The 18,644-nt window shown below is 52.2% G+C and overlaps 7 protein-coding genes across 7 annotated transcripts; 4 read left to right on the top strand and 3 right to left on the bottom strand.

Annotated features, from left to right (window-relative positions):
• Window positions 1-664: 664 nt before the first annotated feature.
• On the bottom strand, window positions 665-1,465 carry TIM23 (Mitochondrial import inner membrane translocase subunit tim23; the record flags this gene model as incomplete). The annotated part of the gene is made up of 3 exons (XM_049347155.1): window positions 665-712; window positions 766-1,396; window positions 1,458-1,465. 3 exons carry the CDS (start codon window positions 1,463-1,465, stop codon window positions 665-667), a joined length of 687 nt encoding a protein of 228 aa, XP_049195719.1.
• A 360-nt stretch (window positions 1,466-1,825) lies between these two features.
• PYR1 (Orotidine 5'-phosphate decarboxylase) lies at window positions 1,826-2,527 on the top strand (the record flags this gene model as incomplete). The annotated part of the gene is made up of 1 exon (XM_049347154.1): window positions 1,826-2,527. The coding sequence occupies one exon, from the start codon at window positions 1,826-1,828 to the stop codon at window positions 2,525-2,527; it is 702 nt and encodes a 233-aa protein (XP_049195718.1).
• A 770-nt stretch (window positions 2,528-3,297) lies between these two features.
• Window positions 3,298-4,761, bottom strand: J4E93_009259 (uncharacterized protein; the record flags this gene model as incomplete). Its single annotated transcript, XM_049347153.1, has 4 exons — window positions 3,298-3,588; window positions 3,697-4,474; window positions 4,536-4,601; window positions 4,649-4,761. The coding sequence occupies 4 exons, from the start codon at window positions 4,759-4,761 to the stop codon at window positions 3,298-3,300; spliced, it is 1,248 nt and encodes a 415-aa protein (XP_049195717.1).
• Window positions 4,762-8,837: 4,076 nt separating this feature from the next.
• J4E93_009258 (uncharacterized protein) lies at window positions 8,838-9,956 on the top strand (the record flags this gene model as incomplete). Its single annotated transcript, XM_049347152.1, has 2 exons — window positions 8,838-8,938; window positions 8,987-9,956. The coding sequence occupies 2 exons, from the start codon at window positions 8,838-8,840 to the stop codon at window positions 9,954-9,956; spliced, it is 1,071 nt and encodes a 356-aa protein (XP_049195716.1).
• Window positions 9,957-10,628: 672 nt separating this feature from the next.
• Window positions 10,629-12,548, top strand: J4E93_009257 (uncharacterized protein; the record flags this gene model as incomplete). The annotated part of the gene is made up of 1 exon (XM_049347151.1): window positions 10,629-12,548. The coding sequence occupies one exon, from the start codon at window positions 10,629-10,631 to the stop codon at window positions 12,546-12,548; it is 1,920 nt and encodes a 639-aa protein (XP_049195715.1).
• Window positions 12,549-12,830: 282 nt separating this feature from the next.
• J4E93_009256 (uncharacterized protein) lies at window positions 12,831-14,012 on the bottom strand (the record flags this gene model as incomplete). Its single annotated transcript, XM_049347150.1, has 1 exon — window positions 12,831-14,012. The coding sequence occupies one exon, from the start codon at window positions 14,010-14,012 to the stop codon at window positions 12,831-12,833; it is 1,182 nt and encodes a 393-aa protein (XP_049195714.1).
• Window positions 14,013-16,022: 2,010 nt separating this feature from the next.
• J4E93_009255 (uncharacterized protein) lies at window positions 16,023-18,521 on the top strand (the record flags this gene model as incomplete). The annotated part of the gene is made up of 3 exons (XM_049347149.1): window positions 16,023-16,388; window positions 16,437-17,114; window positions 17,169-18,521. 3 exons carry the CDS (start codon window positions 16,023-16,025, stop codon window positions 18,519-18,521), a joined length of 2,397 nt encoding a protein of 798 aa, XP_049195713.1.
• Between the last annotated feature and the right edge of the window lie 123 nt (window positions 18,522-18,644).

The following is an 18,644-nucleotide window of genomic DNA, read 5'->3' as shown; positions in this document are numbered from 1 at the left end:
TTGCAATTTGGCGTTCAGGGTGGTTTCACGGGCTATGACATCTGTAGACGTGTGTCTTGCATGCATGGTACATGATAGCTATCGTTTGTGACTTCATACGTCAGACGACGCGACTTCTCATGAATATCAAATGATAGAGTGCTCGCTTTCAGCTCAATCTCTCATGTCGCCCACCACTAAGCCACATCAGCAGGTAGTAAAGACAAACCAACAAGCACGTACACTGGCCCTTTCCACTTCCAACACATTTGTTCAAATATATCATTAACTTGATTCTCCCATTCCATCACTTTCATCTCTACATACACATATACACGTACACAGCACAACAGCCCAGATCGTCCGACAAAGAGGTTCGGGCCGCTGTTCCAAATCCAACCCAGAGCCAACACCTAGACCTTTTTCTAAGAGACCATACGTAAAAAGGATCTTATATCCTCCCGTATCATGAACGCCAGCTTTATTGTACAGGTTGGGCAGGGCCCGCAGAGTGGTGAGGAGGAGGGTCATGCGCTAAGATCGACTCGTGTAAATGCGGGACAAACGTCGAACTGCAGTAGAAGGTGAGAAAGAAGATTGCTGCGCCTAGTTTCGCGGTTGGGGCTCGTCAGGGTAGCGGTAGAATGGTATGTATTTGCTGTGCGCAATTCCTTTTATCTTTGCTTTAGTCGACTTGTTTTAGGTCGGGCTCGAAGAAGACTTTTCGTGTTATCTGGTGGGCTGTTAGCTTTCGTTGTAGCAGTACCAAGAACTGATTGAACGTACCGCCCATCCTCCCGCTACAGTCGCGCAGATACCCGAGCTAATAGCCATCTGCCTCGTCCCTCTTGTACTCTTGAACAGCGCGCCGCTCAATGCGCCCGCCACGACGCTGTTGCTCATATCGTGCTTGCCGCGGTAGTACCCAATCGTGCTGTTCATACCATTATACACCATAGCAATCACGCCCGCGCTGTTTCCCAGAAAAGGACCTCGCCGTGTTATCGCATTGAGCACGCCGTTGATGCGCAACCGCGGGGGCATGCTGGGTGGGTTCTTTTGCAGGCCCTCGGCTAGTCCCCACGCTCCTCCTATCGTCAGCGCCGTCAGATACGAGACGCCCGTGCCGTAACATAAGTCGTCGGACCAGCCGCGTGAGGGCAGAGCGGATTGTGCGCCGGGCAGGTCAGAGAGGACGCTGTCTTCGAGGTTTAGGTAGTCGAGTGTGTCTTGGTTCAGGCCGGCGAGGGGATGCAGTTGTGAGGGGTCGAGCAGGAATTCTGAGGGGTTTTGAATGGCCGTGTTGGGGTCGAAGGGCGTGGGTTGGAAGGTGTCTTCTTTTACGAAGTCGGCATTTTGGGGCGAGGCGGGCGCGGGTGCGGTCTCCTTGGACTTGCGTCCGGTTATGGAGTCCCAGCTAGCAATGGATTAGCATTGATGTGGCTGAGAAGATGCAGGATATTAGAGTTTATACATACATGGTCATGTTGAAGATGTCAGGTTGTGATGGCGGCGTAAAGAAATGTTGCGCCTGATTGTCAACAGCCGCACGAACAAAATCCCCCAGACGCCCGAGAAACCTCTATCAGACCGACGCAGCTAAGAGAAACAGCAGAAAGAGGCAGGTGGCAGATGCGCGGGTATGGGATAGCGTGGGGCGGCGTTCGTGATGCTCACGAAAAGTTCTGGCGAAGCACCTTGGGCAATGACGGTCTCTGTGCACGGCCCACCTTCTCGAAGCCTCCCTGCTTCCGAGCTCGGAAAGGAACGAGATCGGAAAGAAAAGTTCAGACAGCCTCACCCACTTCGGGATAACGACAAACAACAACATTGAACGATTCCGACCATGGCGCTCCCCGAATACAAGCAAAACTTCCTCAAAGACTGCGTCTCAGCCGGCGCACTGAAATTCGGCACCTTCACCCTCAAGTCCAAGCGCATATCACCCTACTTCTTCAATGCCGGCCTCTTCCACCGCGCCGACCTGCTCCGCTCCATCTCCTCAGCCTACGCACACACACTGAAGAATCACGGCGACTCGGACCCTTCGTTCCAATGGGACATTCTCTTCGGCCCAGCCTACAAGGGCATTCCCCTCGCAGCAGCCTCAGTCGACAAGCTCGCAGATCTGGACATGGCCAAGTACGGACAGAAGAGCTACAGTTTCAACCGCAAGGAAGCGAAAGATCATGGTGAGGGCGGCAACATCGTGGGCGCGAGTCTGAAGGGGAAGAAGATTGTTATTGTGGATGATGTCATTACGGCTGGTACGGCGATTAGAGAGGCTATTGATATTATTAAGAGAGAGGGGGGTGAGCTTGTGGGCATTATCGTGGCGTTCGATAGGCGGGAGAAGATGCCTACGGCGACGGATGACGATGGAAAGCCCGGTCCCAGTGCGATTGGAGAGGTTAGGAAACAGTACGGTATTCCTGTGCTGGCCATCTTGACGCTGGATGATGTTGTGGAGTATCTGAGGAGTCTGGGTGGGGAGGAGGATCTCAAGAGGTTGGATGAGTATAGGGAGAAGTACAAGGCGAGTGATTAGGTGTATCTGGTGGGGCGTTTACGAAGTTATGATTATGGGAGTATGCGAGATGGGAATGGGCGGTTGCTAGAATACCCCGCATGCGTTGCGGTCAATGCTGCAAGCATCTCAAGCCCACATGTTCTTCTTGACTCCGTGAGACTGTGAGGCGATCCTCATAACAATAAACGGCTGTGTCATCGGGGTAGGATGCTAAATCAAAGAAGACACACTGATTATTGTTATACTTCTATGGTACAGTTACAGAATTATACACGCGTTCAACAAAGGGTGAGTATCTTATATCATTGCTCCTGGCTAAACGAACAAGTTGCATAGTCACCTCGATACATGGTTTTTTTAATACACGAATATTCCAGCTTTTGGGAGAAAGCTTTCAAAAGCTGGAATATTCGTGTATTAAAAAATCCATGCATCGAGGTGACTATGCATATCTGGATCCAATTCGAGAGATCTGACGGGCAAGAATCGTCTGAATCCGAACCGTCTGAATCAGAAGAGCACTCCATAACAAGATCAAGCTGGACAGCTGGCCTGACTCCGACGTACCTGCTCCGCAAAACTCATCTCTTCGATGGCCTGTTATCTTATGTTTTGCGTCCCGAGAATTGACTCCGCTAGCTTCCTCTCCCTGTATTCATTGTCGCTGGAACCGGCTTCGCTGGGATCGAAAACAACGGGCTTGTCTTTGTCGTCTTTGTCGTCTTTGTCGTCTTCGTCCGAGCTGATGCCGTTTGCACTTGAATGGCTTCGACAGGATGTTTGACAGATTAATCCGTAGTAGAGACTTGCGCAGTAGAGTCATGTTCTCCAGCATCGTCCGCGTTGACATCGTCTTCGCTAGCGTCGTCTGCGCTTGAGTCCTCTTCGCTGGGGTCGTCTTCGCCAGCATCGTCTTGACTAGCATCATCTTCGCTATCATCCTCGCTATCGCTATATTCTGATGAATCAGGATAGAAGCCGGGCGGAGTGTTGAGCGCAGGATGAGCATAATTCTTGGGGTCATAATCTGGCTCATTCTCGATAAGGTAATGGCGTTCCGAAAATGCGATCCACGGATCCTAGATACCAGTTAAAGCATTAGCTACCGACTTGCGTTTTCAGGGGTGGAACGCATGGTTCGAGAGCTCATTTATAGGTGGTGCTCGGGAGATCAAATAAGCACTTACCTCGTGATATTCCTTGAGGATATAGTCATCCAGACTGTCCAGATACTCTCTCGCATCTTGCCTCCACTGTTCACTTCCACTCGTATCTCTGAGCACCTCGGTGAGGTCAAACTCTATGTCGTCGTACCTGTTAAACGGATGCCCCCATTTGAAACGCAAATGTCCTCCTTCGCGTTCATATGCCTGGAGAACAGGTCTCAGGAGTTCGATCCACGGGACCCACAAGTTTAACCTGACCTCCTGTTGAACCAATTCGATATGGAGACTGAAATTCCTCTTCTTCCTGATACTCATCAGGGTCTTGACAAGCGTCTCGCCTTCTGCATCGATGTCTGTATTGGATTCCCAAAGACAAACATACAGTGACTGCAAAACATCTGCGGGAATAAGTCCAACATCCCAAATATCTTGACAGACGACTCGTTCCGTTGATGCTATGGTGATATATTCAACTGGACCAAAGCCATCAATGTCGGGATAGCTGCCAGAATCGCTACGGTCGGGTTGTACCTCGTACCACTTCACCATAACTTCGTGGGCTATTTTCAAACCCATGAAGCGGCTTTGAATGAAGTGCGGTAACTCTGGTACGTCGCTGCGGCAAGACTCAGGGTTGAGACGGTATTGCATCGACTCTTCATGATACTTGAATGCTTTGTTATCCCAAATATAGTCGAAGATCATCGCTCTCAGTTCGGTCGGTAGACGGGTCTCTATCTCACGGGCGAATTGGAGATTCCATAATTCGCTGTATTTCGTAACAGCGGCCGGCCACTCTCTAAAGCAAACTTAGTGGTTAGTCTACGCAATTTAGGTTTCGTACGACGAGAGAAACTGACTCTTTGAGGATTTTCGTTTGCTGTTTTGCGGTACGCTTCTTTGGGGCCTCGAGTTTGCTGCGAATGCTGTCCGTATGTTAGTTTCCGCGTTTTCCGTCACGTCGGTGGCTTACTCCACGAGGGTCTGGTACGCGGCCTGGACATCGTCCTGCTGCACCGGCGTGGAATTGGCAGAATGAATAGGGGGCGCCTTTGGCTTAGACTTCGGTTTGGTCCTTCGGGCCATAGCTGGAAAACAAAGAAATGGTAATCGAAGAGTTCACGTCTCTATGTGTGCTGTGCAAACCCGCGGAAGTGTTTGGGTGCAAAGGTGCGAGCGTCACAAAGTTGGCGAGGGGATGCACGACGCGTCGCTAGCGCGTCTCAAAACGATTAAACACGCGTGTCCCTTGCTTCCCCATGCCAAGCAACCCACTTGCTGCGTACCGATTGCAGACCCCGGGTCTTCAGCCGGCAGCAACGTGCAGACAACTTTTTGCGCGTACACCGATACTCTACTCCTACGCCCGAGGCGCAAACGCTAGCAATAGATGTCAGCCTAGCGAAGGTAGTACGTATACAGAACAATGGCGCTTGCGGGCCGCAGACCATTCTCCGTTGGCGGCACAGTGCAGATGTGGGGCGACATGCGCTGCAAACCCTACTTAGGTAAGGCAAGGCAGACACCTGCAATAGAGATCAGCATATCGGAGGCAATACACTGTGGAGCAGTGACGCTGTTGCATTAGGATGAAAAGGATCTTCGAGGTTCGGAGACTTCTTTTAGGCACCCAAATTGTGACAAGAAGGCAAGGTTCAAAGGCATGCCCAAGAACGCTTTCATATCTCCATTATCCTTCGTTCTGTACTCTACTCATTCAGTGAACGACACAAACACAACCGCGAACTCGACATGCATCACCTCCGTGATGCTCTACTGAGCCCCTCGCCGGAGGGCCCTCCCGAACTCAAGCACCTAGACAATGTGGCTCATGACGTCCTAATGGTTCGCGAAGACGTGGCGCGTGGGGAACTTGACGGACTCCGCGGAACAGCCTTCTATAATCGAACCGGGGTTGTCAGTGATCGGTACTGCAGCCTAGGAGATGGTATAGACTCTCTTGTGCACCACATCCACTCTGCGTGGCACATGTATTACCAAGTTGCTGTGCACACGGCGCATGATACGCGCGAACAGGACCGTTTGGTCCTCGACATCGTGAGAATTCAGGGATTGGGGCCGTTGACCAGGCCCGCTACTGGGCACTACGGTATCGACATCGCGCGAACAGTCGATGGAACGGTGTGGAACGGTCAGTAATACCCCTGTACAAACTTTATGTGAGACACACACTGACGCTGTACACCAATCTTTAGATCTACCTTTTTTAGCCACGGACATGACCGCATCCTGGATCGAGAACTGCGCGGCCTTGAAGAACGCCCAGCGACTCAACCTCGCATCCTTTCTGGCCAAGCTGGCGTCGACTCGCGTTAGTAAGGATCGAATTTGCCAGATCGCTCTTCTGTTATTCTGCTCTACTTTTGAGGGAAGAAGCAGCATCGAGGGAGGTCAACCAGACGAACTTTCTACACACCAGACGATTTCGACTCTCGATCTGACGCAGCTCATGCCGTCTGTATGTGCCTGGATCAAAGAGGCTGGTCACGTTCTTGCCCAACTCTCTGAACTCTCCTGGAATGACTGCCCTAGCCATATCGGGCAGGGTGGGCAACACTTCCTTGAGTCTGAATTCGGAAAGCGGTCACCGACTGGTTTCACCCCGTGGAGATGGATGTATTGGCTCAAACGTCTTCATGAAATTCGTCAAGAGGCGAAAGAGGCAGATGAGAAGACTCTCGAGGAGCAGACTACGGAGGCTATTGACCGCATGGTCAGCCAGGTACACGATCGTAATTCAGGGATTCTCAGGGCGTATCAAGATGGCGGGGACTTCTTGAAGCTGGACGATCATTTGGCGTGTTTGAGGGGTAGATAGATCGAATGCAGGCTATGCAGTTATGACAAACAATTCTGTACACGTCCGTGCTAATGTGGGAGTAGTACAGTTGAAAAGAAGCCGGAAACCCAATATGCGCCTAAACAGCCCCACGCGCATGGATAACACGGAGGATAGGTAGGGGACGGTCCGCGTAACCCACATCGGGCCAAAAGTGCTACATGAAGGCGCATGTTGCGCGGCAATCTCGTGCTAAGCACCTAACATATGGCGCGGCAATCTTGCCCGGGTGTGCTAGACACATGCAGCGTGGTAGGTAACTTTGTGCTAGGCGCGGCGCAGCAACCTTATACTAGGAAGGCATAGGCAACACCGCAACCTTTATTTAGGGCCATGCGGCGTGGTAACTTTGTTTGAAGTGCATGCGGCGCAGTGACCTTGTACTGGATACATGCGGCATGGCAGCCTTGACGATTACGATGATCCCTCGAGACAGTGAACGATCTTTGGCCTCTGGCTGGAACGCCACTGGAGAGCTTGTGCTCACTTTTAGAATCATTCAGATAGAATATACTACATCAATTGTTTTGCTGTTCCCTCTCCGTCGTCCGCTAAAGGTATGAAAAGACGACGTCAGCTGCCTAGACATCACCTGGGCAAGCAGAAACGGATATGTATCATGGCAAGCAAAATTGGAAAACGAATGTATTGTAGTAAGTTACGAGTATAGAAGGGGTGCTGCCTTCAAAAAGAGCGTCCTTTCTCATGCCTCCCGAGCTCCACTGAAAGCCATAGCCTGTCAAGTATTGCGAATCGCTCACTGGGGACTACCACCAACCATGCGCTTTCTATCTGCATTCCAAGACCCCGTCATCGGAAGACTCCCGGCAAACTGCAATTCCATATCAATGTCCATTTCAACACATGTCGCGTAGAGAAACACTTACTTCTCGTAAGAATATAGCCCTCTCGATAGAACTTGCACGAATCGCCAAGCCTGTGCCTGCAGTTGTTGGGGCAGTTGCATGCACTGATGGCATCGGGGGCAATGCGGACGTCTCTAGTCTCGTTGAGAACTGCCTTCACTTCGGTGTTGGTTGTTGCTGAAGGGGCAGCCATAGCGTGTGCGGCAAAGAGGGCCACAGCGGTGGTAGCAAGGAGGGTCTTGAAGAACATGATGAGATTGGCTGATGATGGAACTGAGTTCAGATTTTGCTGTTGCTGGTAGATGGTTGGAATGATAATGTTTGCGGTGGGGAAATGTGAAAGAGAATGCGTCTCATTATATGCTTTCGAATTCCAAATACCAACTGCTCTTCCAACACCTGAGAAGGGTTCGGCTGTAGGCTCTCAGGCCAGTAGATGTGTGCCGCCGGTCTCTCCGTTGGTAGAAGGACGATCAAGACTCCACTGACCGACCGGTCCGTTCCTACTCGGATGCTGATGCGTCATCTTAATCCTTCAAGAAACTATCTTGATCCTTCGTTTCGCTTCTTCAGGCATCACATGTTGCTTTGGGGGGCGAAAGCGCCTGTTCCAAGTTCACATAAGAACTTGCACCGCCGATGCTGACCTGGATCTAGCTTAGTGATGGTGTTGTCTTCGTAACGCTGTCATGTCTTGTGGCGGCGTAGTCTTCCCAACAATACCGATGTCACTGTACTCGGAGCTTGTAGCCGGACCGAATCGTTACAAGCAAAGATCTGCGATACTCCGTACGATGCAACACCTTACTACAGATCCATATGCCACAACAGACCCTCGGAAATTCTACTTTCCAAGCGTCGGTCCCATTCCCGGGCACATTGGCAAACCTACCATACGCCAGTGCAGCCTCCACACCATCATGACTGAAATCCAAGTTGTCTCACATGGACTTGCATAAAGGCATTTGATGCTGATCTTCTTCATGTTCGACTGAGCTACGCCTCACGACATGTCTCATGAAGCTTCGCACAGCAATAACGACAAAGTCTATTGACGCCTAGGCAACAAATGCTGCAGCATCAACCCGTTTCCTGGAACGACTCAGGTAACCAGTAGGCGGTGTCAAGACCTGAGGGTGCTGTATTGACATCAGCTAACCATCAACCTCTTATTCTCATCACTTGAACGTACCACATGCCCATCTGCCTAGAAGTGTGCTTCTTGCTACATTCGTCTTTGCACCATGGACTCACCCGGCAGAGCAAACACGCCGGCAGCGAGGAGCTTTAGTGATGAGCTAAGTGAGGGCTCGAGCTGGCACTCATCCAGTACATCGAGTGAGGATAGCATGTCTCCGGTCACACCATCTCTCCGTGAAAGATGGAGAGCCTGGAGAGTTTCGGTAGCCTGGCGCCGACTGCCACTACCGAGGTTAATGAATTCGACTCGTAGGAAAGGAAGGGGTAGATGGCCATGGTGGAAGTACCTCCTGATCGTTGTTGGAGTATTGTTGGTCTTCGGTATCATCGTAGGAGCGTGAGTGGTCCCATTCGCCTTCTTATGAATTTGACTGACTCGAATCAGTGTGTATATATACCTCATCACCGCCATCATCCATAAGTTTACTCCTCCACCAAACTACAGCGGTCTTCAACACATCGTCGAGAACTGGAGGGCACCGGATACCTACGGTGCCCATGAAGCTGTCTGGCGAGACGACTTCAGCCGCGACATCGTGCCCAAGAAGTGCCATTCACACAATGACTACTGGCGATCTGTACCGCTCTTTAGCGCACTTGCAGCGGGTTGTACAAGCGTAGAAGCAGACGTGTGGCTGGCGGAGGACGGAGCGCTTCTTGTGAGCCACTCATGGGAATCGACTACGCCACCGCGGACATTGAAAAGTCTTTATCTGGACCCGTTAACGTGGATCTTGACGAAGCGTAATGTCTCCCAGGCATCTGTATACCACAGAGAAATTGGGGTTTTCGACGCAGACTCAGACGCTTCTGTCGTTCTTTTAGTCGACTTCAAGAACGATGCGTATGCAATCTGGAATGCGCTCCTGGCACAGCTAGAACCTCTTCGGGATAGAAACTGGGTCACGTACTACGACGGCGAGAAGGTGCATCATGGTCCGCTCACTATCGTCGGCACAGGCAATATCGCCCTGGAGTCTGTCCTATCGAACCACACCAATCGCTTCGTCTTCTTCGATGCGCCGCTTCTGTCTATTGCCACCGGCAACACTACTTTCAACAATACAAACTCGTACTACGCCAGTGTCAGTCTCAAAGATGCAATTGGTAAAATCTGGTTCAACCGACTGAGCGCAGAGCAAGAGAAGATCCTGAAGACCCAGATCGAGATGGTGCAGGAGACGGGATTAATGAGCAGATATTGGGATACTCCTGGCTGGCCGATTAGTTTGAGAGACATGCTGTGGTTCAAGCTCACGGAATTCGGCGTCGGAGTGCTCAATGTAGATGACTTGGTGTCGGCAACGAAGTGGAATTGGCATCAGTGCGTCGTCGCTGGCCTGACCCTCTGCTGACGTCACGTGCCAAAGAGCCGTTTCGGGACAAGCTCATGCCGCACAGAGCCTACGCAGAGAGAGCGCCGCCGTGTCACTACACGGGCATCAGCAGCCAACTCTTTCGCCCTTATTAGCATGCAGAAAAATGAACTTATATGAAAATCTACACTCTTGGTCGATTGAATGCAATGGTGACAGCTCTGCAAGCAGGGCAAGGAGATGCACGGACACGTATGCACCAACGCGTCTCTAGCGCGCCGGCACAATTGAACACATGCGCTTCACGTCGAAGAGTACACCGTCGCTTGTACGCACTTTCATATATTTCGCCGACACGTGCTATAGTCGCTTCTGGCGCTACGGTTACCGGAAGTGCTTCGACCTGTACTTTCTGTTTGATCGGCAATGGAGCTTGCCTTGGCAGATGGGTCACTTCCGTTACATCCCTCCACACTGGAGAGGTGTCCTTGCGCCGGCTTCACCATGGCGGTTTCATGAACAACACACTTTTTGGTGGCATCACCACACCCGGCATCATTTCCCTCATCATTGCATGATACCTTAATCCGACCACATCGCATAACCTCCCATTCAGGCCACCCACTTGGTGTTGGCTGCTTACTTCTCACGACATCATTTCTCCCATTGTATATTCGATGAGAGACTACAGGTCTACACGTTTATCTCACAATGCGTAGGATTAAAGTGCCCCGCGGGGTGCCATACCAGCGGCCAATGTCGAGACAACATAAGCGCACCCTTATATATGCGCTTCTTTCGGCCGTCGCGTTCGGCGGGTATTACTGGCTGTACGCGCAGCCCACCGATGCGCTCGCCGTCGCATTCGAAGAGCACGAAGCGTATATGCACGATGGATCGAGCCTCGCGCGCATCAAATCCGAGCAATCATATGATTGGCGAGAAGCGCCCTTTGTGAACACGATCACGTCCTACATACCGCTGCCGACTACCGCGCCTCGCATACTCCCACGCGTCCAGTCCGAAGACTTTCCCGAAACAAGCGCGCAAAGAAAACAGAGGGAACAACGTAGAGTCGCTGTGCGAGACGAATTCAGGCATAGCTGGAATAATTACAAGAAGTTTGCGTGGGCACAGGATGAGCTTAAGCCAATTACTGGTGAGGGCGAGGAGTCGTTCGGCGGCTGGGGTGCCACACTCGTCGATTCGTTAGACACGTTGTGGATCATGGGGCTCAAAGAAGAGTTCGAAGAGGCCGTGGAGGCTGTCGCGGCCATAGATTTCGGCAAGACCAATCTGACCACCGTAAGCGTCTTCGAAACGACTATCAGATACCTTGGCGGGCTGCTGAGCGCATACGACATGAGCGGGAAGCCTATCTTGCTTAAGAAGGCGATACAACTTGGAGAGATGCTGTATCGAGCGTTCGACACGACGAATAATACACCCTTGGGCTGGCTGAACGTGGAGGGCGTCAAGAAGGTACCCAGGCTGGCCTTCTCCGCCGAGAGCAACATTTGCTTTGCCTGTCTCGGCAGCTTGACCATGGAGTTCACGCGGCTGGCGCAGGTCACGTCAGAGCCAAAGTACTACGACGCGGTTGCGAGAATCACCATAATGATGGATCGCGCGCAGGATAGCACAAGGCTTCCTGGCCTATGGCCAACTATGGTGAATGCCGCGAAAGAAGAATTCAACCAATCTCGCTTCTTCTCCATCGGCGCGCTTGCTGACAGCACGTATGAATACTTCCCCAAGATGCATGCGTTGTTGGGCGGGGTGGAGCCTGCGTACGAGAAATTGTACCGCGACTCTGCGGAGATGATTGACGCATACATGCTGTTCCGACCCATGGTGCCTGACAAGTTCCACGGAGAAGACCTACTCCTGTGTGGTGATGTTTTCACACACGGCGAAGAAGCCAAACTCGATCCAACCATGCAACATCTTACGTGCTTCATTGGCGGCATGTTTGGTCTGGCAGGTCGCCTATTCTCTGATCCTGACCACGTGGATCTCGGCGCGAAGCTTACCAAGGGATGCATATACGCCTACGCCGCCACACAAACTGGTATCATGCCCGAGACATTTGATATGGTCGCCTGTGACTCCCGGAAAACCTGTTCCTGGAACCAAACAGCTTGGGAAGAAGGTGCGCTGTATCATTACAGCAGCAAATATGTCGAATCTTTCAACGATGCAGTGGAAAAGTACAAGATCCCACCTGGCTTCACCAATATCCGCGACAAGCGGTATCTGCTCAGACCCGAAGCCATCGAGTCCGTCTTCATCATGTACCGCATCACTGGTGACCGGCAGTATCTCGATGACGCGTGGGACATGTTCACCAGCATTGTTGCCGCAACTCGAACGCCCTATGCCAACGGACAGGTCCGAGACGTCACTTTCGTAGCACCAAAAGCTCCAGGCCGAGCCTATAAATCGGTTCCTGGTGTGGGTGATGTGCCCTACACCCGCGACGACAATATTGAGAACAAGATGGAGAGTTTCTGGACAGCGGAGACATTGAAGTATTTCTACCTCATCTTCAGCACGCCTGACATGATTAGCTTGGATGATTGGGTGTTCAACACTGAGGCACATCCCTTCCGGCGGCCGAAGCCAAGATAGAAGAAGGCTGAGGATGATGCTGGGGCTAGGGCTAGGATCGATGAACAGCGTAAATAGGATCGCTGGTATCATCTGAAATGAGTGAGCAAACACCTCATCATCGCTACCGCATTTTGGTAGTGCGTAGCCGGAGTATTGCATTGGTTGGCGTTGTATGGTAAGCTTGGATAGCTTTGATGAACTCTTTACACTACATTACACGTTGTCTCTCTTTCGCTGCTTTACCGACCGCGTTCATTTCTTCGGCTGCCAGCGTTTCTTGGATCAAGATGCATCACCAAGCTATTCCCTCCTCCTCCGCTTATTGCGATACTCGTCCTCACTCGTAGGTATCGTGAAGTCTTCCTTCCTCTTGATGCCTTCGCTGTTTCCTTCTACAGCCAAAACCGTCTCCACCGGCCCAACTGTCACGACCGGCTCATCCGCCTCCATCTTCTCAATCGCTAGGATCTCCTCTTTCTTCAGCATCTCCTCCTTCTCCCTGATCTTCTTGATCTCCCCCTCATCCAAAAGCTCCTCATCCCTCAACATCTCCTCTCCTTCAGAGTACTCCTCCGGCTCCGGCGTATTACCCACCACCGTCTCGAAAACCACCTGAAAACTCCCTTGTTTCACGAACCGCGAATCAACAAGCCGATCCCACTCCTGCGCCACATACCTGTACTTGTCTTTCGTACTCAACCTAGGATTCACATGCACCACTCCCCTTGATACCGCTAGTAAGATGGGATCCTGGTACGACGATAACTGCGGATGGTCTTTCAACATGCCCTGTATAGCGGTCCAGGCGGCTTCGTAGATCGCAGTCCGTGTACCCGTATATTTCCCTTCAAGACCGAGATACCACGAGTCATCCGTCCAGCTAGGCCAGTAGTCTCGCACAGCGCCGCTCTTCGCGTGACGTAGGCGCTCAAGGAATCCGGAAGCGGGAAAGGCGTCGCGTGACGTGCGGACGCCTGTTGGAGGTAAGACGCGGGTTGGTGTGTCTAATGACGACCCGTACACGAACGCGAGACCGGAGTCTTTCCACGCGCTGTCGAACGCCGGTTTCACGATCTCATCGTGCCAGATTTTGAGAAACTCGGAGTCGATACACGGAACCATGCTTGCGTGGGGAAAGATCACGAAGAGATGCGGACACGCTCCCATTCCCTCTGTCATCCTATCTTGGTCTGGTGTCGTGCTTCCGAATAGCAAGGCGCATTGCACGTCCCGAGCCGTGACTGAGTGGCCGTGGAGGGACAGGTAGGCGGCGATGCGGTGCGCGTCGGCTTCGTCGATTGGGTTCACGGATCTGTGGTTGAATGTGTGGCGGATCCATGGGGTTTGCTCCCAGGTTAAGCGTTTGGCGAAGGCGAGGGAGGTGGGGAGGCAGAAGGAGAGGGCGCTGTAGCATTGTTCTGGTTTTGCGGTGGGGGACAGGCCGGAAAGGCCGGGAATGGATCGCTCATGTGTGGAGGACATGGTGGTGTTGGAGTTGATGAGGTTCGGATGGACTAACGGCTACGCAGGAGGGATTTTGTCAAAAACCTTTTGATAAAAAGTCTCGGACTTTAGGGTAGGCGTGAGAAGTGACTAGAGCATTGTGGGTATGTATGTTTTGCCTGGAGACGTAGTGAATGGTGTAGAGGTTACTAGCCGATGACGCACATGTTCTTCAAGATTTGAGACAGCTGAGTGAAAAAGTTTGGTGCTTGTAGATCCTATCAGAATCGCCATCCGCCAGAATTGCGCTGGAAGGTAACAGCAGAGAATCCTGCATGATAAGTAGCCTCTCGAATAACTCGCTATCTCTTTTTTGAAGTGACAAGAATGACAGTCTTGAATCAACGACCGGTCTGCGTACAATCGATGGAAACTAGTGTACTTCACATCTCAACGGAGATAATTCTCAGCTCCCATATACTTGGTAAGAATAATTAAAGGCCGTGGCAGTGGAGAGAAGCGACTCTCAAAAAGATTTTCCTGGTGTACGTGGTGCGACGCAAGAAGCTCGATCGTTCCTCGAAAGGTACTGGGAACGTGTTTGAGATTGATCTAGGCTGTGAGCCTTGCTGCAAGAGCTGATATATTTCGACTTGAAGACATTGTGACTGAAGGATACAGCGCTTTGATTCTGATGAGACTTCGAGACGTAATGGATGCTTCGCAGAGTAAAAGACCTCAGCGTTTGAGAGTGGACTGATGAGCTAGACGAGCTTGAGGTTAATTGACAATCACGACCTTGCTGCACACGTTCCGAGAGATGGGTTCCTGGATACATGCGCCATTTGGAAACTGGACTATACTGGCTATGTTGATGGCTCGTTGCTACATTGCATGACTTGTATGCAGAGCGCTTGCCTGCAGATCTGAGTCAGCGTTGAAGAATGCCAAGATGGCTGCCTGGATGTCAGCACTAAAGATCATCCTAGTACTACATCTTAAGTACACTACTGCGCGCTTTTCGACACGACAAACCTCATTTTTCTTACACTTCATTGAGATGTCTTATTGTTCGTGGAAGAATCATGGAGGTGGGCGTTGCATCGACCGGAAACCAGCCTAACGGAATCCCGGGACTCGGCAGCTTATCTTCGCGCACCACGGCGACACTGCGGGCCTGACTGCCGCATTCTGGTCCACGACGCCGCTGCTCGCGGGAACGCCGTCCACATCTGCGTGCTTCAATCCACCAAGGCCTCATCTTGTGATGGACAAGCACGACCTAGCGGGCGCCACCCCCACTTGGCAACGCTTATCGTCGCATTCTCGAGGACAACGCCAAACGACGAGCGCCCCAATCGCATGAGACAGGATCGTCTGTTGCACGAACGCCGAGGAAACTTCCCTAAATTGCGAGGCAATTGTTCGGCGACACCAGGTCTGCCCGCGATTGGCTTGTCGCGCGGTCATAAGCACGGCGAAGGCTCTTCCGGGCGCATTCGATATCGTGTCTGCGGATGATGCCATTCAACCTGGTGGCGACACCATTCCGTTGTTTACCTAGGTATCGGTCGCTATCAGCCTGCCGTTGCAACAGTGTGCCAGGCCATCCCCTTTGGAACGGCATCTCCGACACGGGATGGCACGACCTCGTTATCCCCGCAGTTTCCTGCCCAATATACGGTTGCAGGCTTCGTTTCTGATATGCCGGGTGTTCTAGAATACGAAGGGAAGAAGTGATAGGACCCACGGGTTGCACAGTTAGGTTACCTGCCGTGCCACCAACATCGCCTTGCATGATCTTTAGATACCCTTCTGTATTCGGCCGCTTCCTGACATGGGACACCTGCCCTTTCAAACCTAGGAGTGGCAGTCCTATCGCTCCTGCAACAGGGGCCTTATCTGACGTGCTATTGCGCGCAACCTCGCCGCAATCACACAGGTGAAGGCCACGATAACGCGTTTGCACTAGAGCACGTGAGCAGTTGTATATTTGAGTAACAGTACTCCCCGCTCGGGCAATGAACCAAACCATTACCGCGCGCAACCATGGCAGCTCCTCTTGGCGACGTGATGGTTATGGGCCGCCCCGACGCCGTCGAGGGCAAGGTCGTCAATCTCCCCAGCCACCAGGCTATCAACGACTTCAGCGAAAAGAAGCATGCTGCCCACCACGGAGACATCGACATCAAAGGCCCTTTGGATCCTGAGATCAAGGCCGCTCTTCCCGAGTACGATGGCGATGGGCACGACAAGGACGGCGACGGTGAGGACCATGTCATCGTCACTGGCGCCGATGCAGCAGCCTACCTACTGCCTATGCGAGACGACTTCGTGCCTGCGTTGACTTTCAGGAGTCTGTTTCTGGCCACCGTTCTATCCGGATTCCAAGCCGTCGTGTACCAGATCTACCAGGTATGTCAATATCTCCACAGGCTGCGTACCTGAAAGCTGACGAACCAGTTCAAACCCACTCTTGTCACCATCCAAGGAACCTTCATCGTCCTCATGGCCTACTTCCTCGGCAGGGGCTGGGTCAAGCTACTCCCTCGTGGAGACAAGTTCGAGGCTCGGTGGAGGGAGAAGGGCGGCGTCGGCAAGGCGCCCATGTGGATTACAATCATGTCCTTCTTCAACCACGGCGAGTGGAACTTGAAAGAGCATGCCATCACATCCATCACCGCGACTTCCGCATCGATTGCTGCTCCCGCCAGTCAGGTCTTCGCTGCATCTGACCTCTTCTACGACATGCCTTTGAGCCCTGTCACAGTCATCTTCAGCACCATTTCAATTGGACTCTTTGGATACGGTATCTGCGGTATCATGCGCCCCATCTGCGTATGGCACGTTGACTCGGTCTACTGGAGCAGTCTTCCTACAGTCAAGGTCCTCCAAGGTCTCCACTGGCAGAGTGTCAAGGATTCAAAGCCTCTCCGATGGTTCTGGATTGCCTTCTCCTGCATGTTCGTCTACGAGTTCTTCCCTGCATACATCTTCCCCTGGTTGAACTCTATCTCGATCCCCTGTCTGGCTGCCATGCACGCGACTGGAAACACGGCGGCTACGCTTACCAACCTCTTCGGTGGTGCCTCAAACAACGAGGGTCTTGGTTGGTTCAGCATTTCGCTTGACTGGCAATACGTAAGAAGGCGCTCCGAAACACTCATACTCTGCAGACACTAATCGCTATTACAGATCACTTCCTTCCAGTCCTCGCTTCCGCTCAAGCTCCAACTCCATCAAGCTGCCGGATTCGTGTTCTGTTTCTTCATCATGCTCGGCATTTACTACGGCAATGCTTGGGGTTCGAAGGACCTGCCTTTCATGTCAACACGTCTCTTGACCCAGGAGGGCAAGCAGTACCCAAGCGAGAGCGTCTTCATCGATGGCATTCTGGATGAGAAGGCTCTCCTGCAATACGGTCTACCGAGGATTACTGGCACCTTCGCCTACGCCATGTTCATGGCCAATGCTGCGATCGGTGCCCTCATCGCCCACATCGTGCTCTTCTGGGGCGGCGACACAGTCCGAGCATTCAAGGATGCTAAGAAAGGAAAGTTCGACGATCCTCACCACGCGCACATGGCCAAGCACTACAAAGACGCACCGCAGTGGTGGTACCTAGCCGTACTCGTCGTCAGTTTTGTGCTCGGTCTCGTCGTTGTCATCAAGGAGAACGTCACTCTCCCCGTTTGGGCCTACGTTATCGCACTGGTAATGGGCACGATCATCTCGCCCTTCAGCACCCTCCTCTACGCCCGCTTCGGTAACGGCATCGCAACCAACAACCTGTCTAAGGTCATTGCCGGACTGATCCTCCCCGGCCGCCCCATCGGTAACATGTACTTCGCCGCGTGGTCTCACAACGTCATCAACAGCGCCGTGCAACTCAGCATGGATCTGAAACTAGGCGAGTACCTCAAGATCCCTCCCCGCGTGATGTTCATGACACAAATCTACGGCACCGTCCTCGGCGGCTTCATCAACTACGCCGTCATGATATCCATCGTGACAGGAAACAAGCACCTCCTTGCCGACACCGACGGTAACGCGTCGTGGTCTGGTGCAAACATCCAATCTTACAACACCAACGCCTCCACCTGGGCCCTCGCCGCGTACCTGTACAAGCAAGGAAAAGCCTACTCCATCGTCCCCTTTGGTCTCCTCATCGGCGCCGCTATCGTCCTCGCCCACCGCATCTTCGTTCGTTTCGTGCCTAAGATCGGTAACTTCTCCCTCCGCGAGATCAACTTCCCTCAGTTCATCCAGTACGCTGGTTACATCCCTTACAACCAGAGTCAGACTTGTGTTTTGCTCAGCTGGACGATTGTGGGTTTCTTCACGCAGTTCTACCTGAGGAACTACCGTCCCCGCATCTTCAAGGACTACTCGTATCTTATTGCGGGTGCGTTTGATGGCGCGAGTTTGACTTGCTTGTTCATTCTGTCGTTTGCTGTGTTTGGAGCTGGTGGACCGGCTATTCCGTTCCCACAGTGGTGGGGTAACAACGTCGCTGGTAACTACGATTTGTGCCCTGTGGCGGAGTAAAGATGAAAGACGCTTTACAGACGGAGGTAGAGGCACGAAGTATGTAGTTCACTGTCGCTTTAGATACCATCCACAATTATCTCAGACTACCATGTCCAACATGCTATCTACATATCCCCCTCA

This window comes from Alternaria ventricosa, assembly GCF_023758065.1.
Source record: "Alternaria ventricosa strain BMP 2768 chromosome Unknown scaffold_20, whole genome shotgun sequence".
NCBI classification, from domain to species: domain Eukaryota; kingdom Fungi; phylum Ascomycota; class Dothideomycetes; order Pleosporales; family Pleosporaceae; genus Alternaria; species Alternaria ventricosa.
Note: the sequence above shows the minus strand (reverse complement) of the source record. Positions and strands in the feature narration are given on the sequence as shown.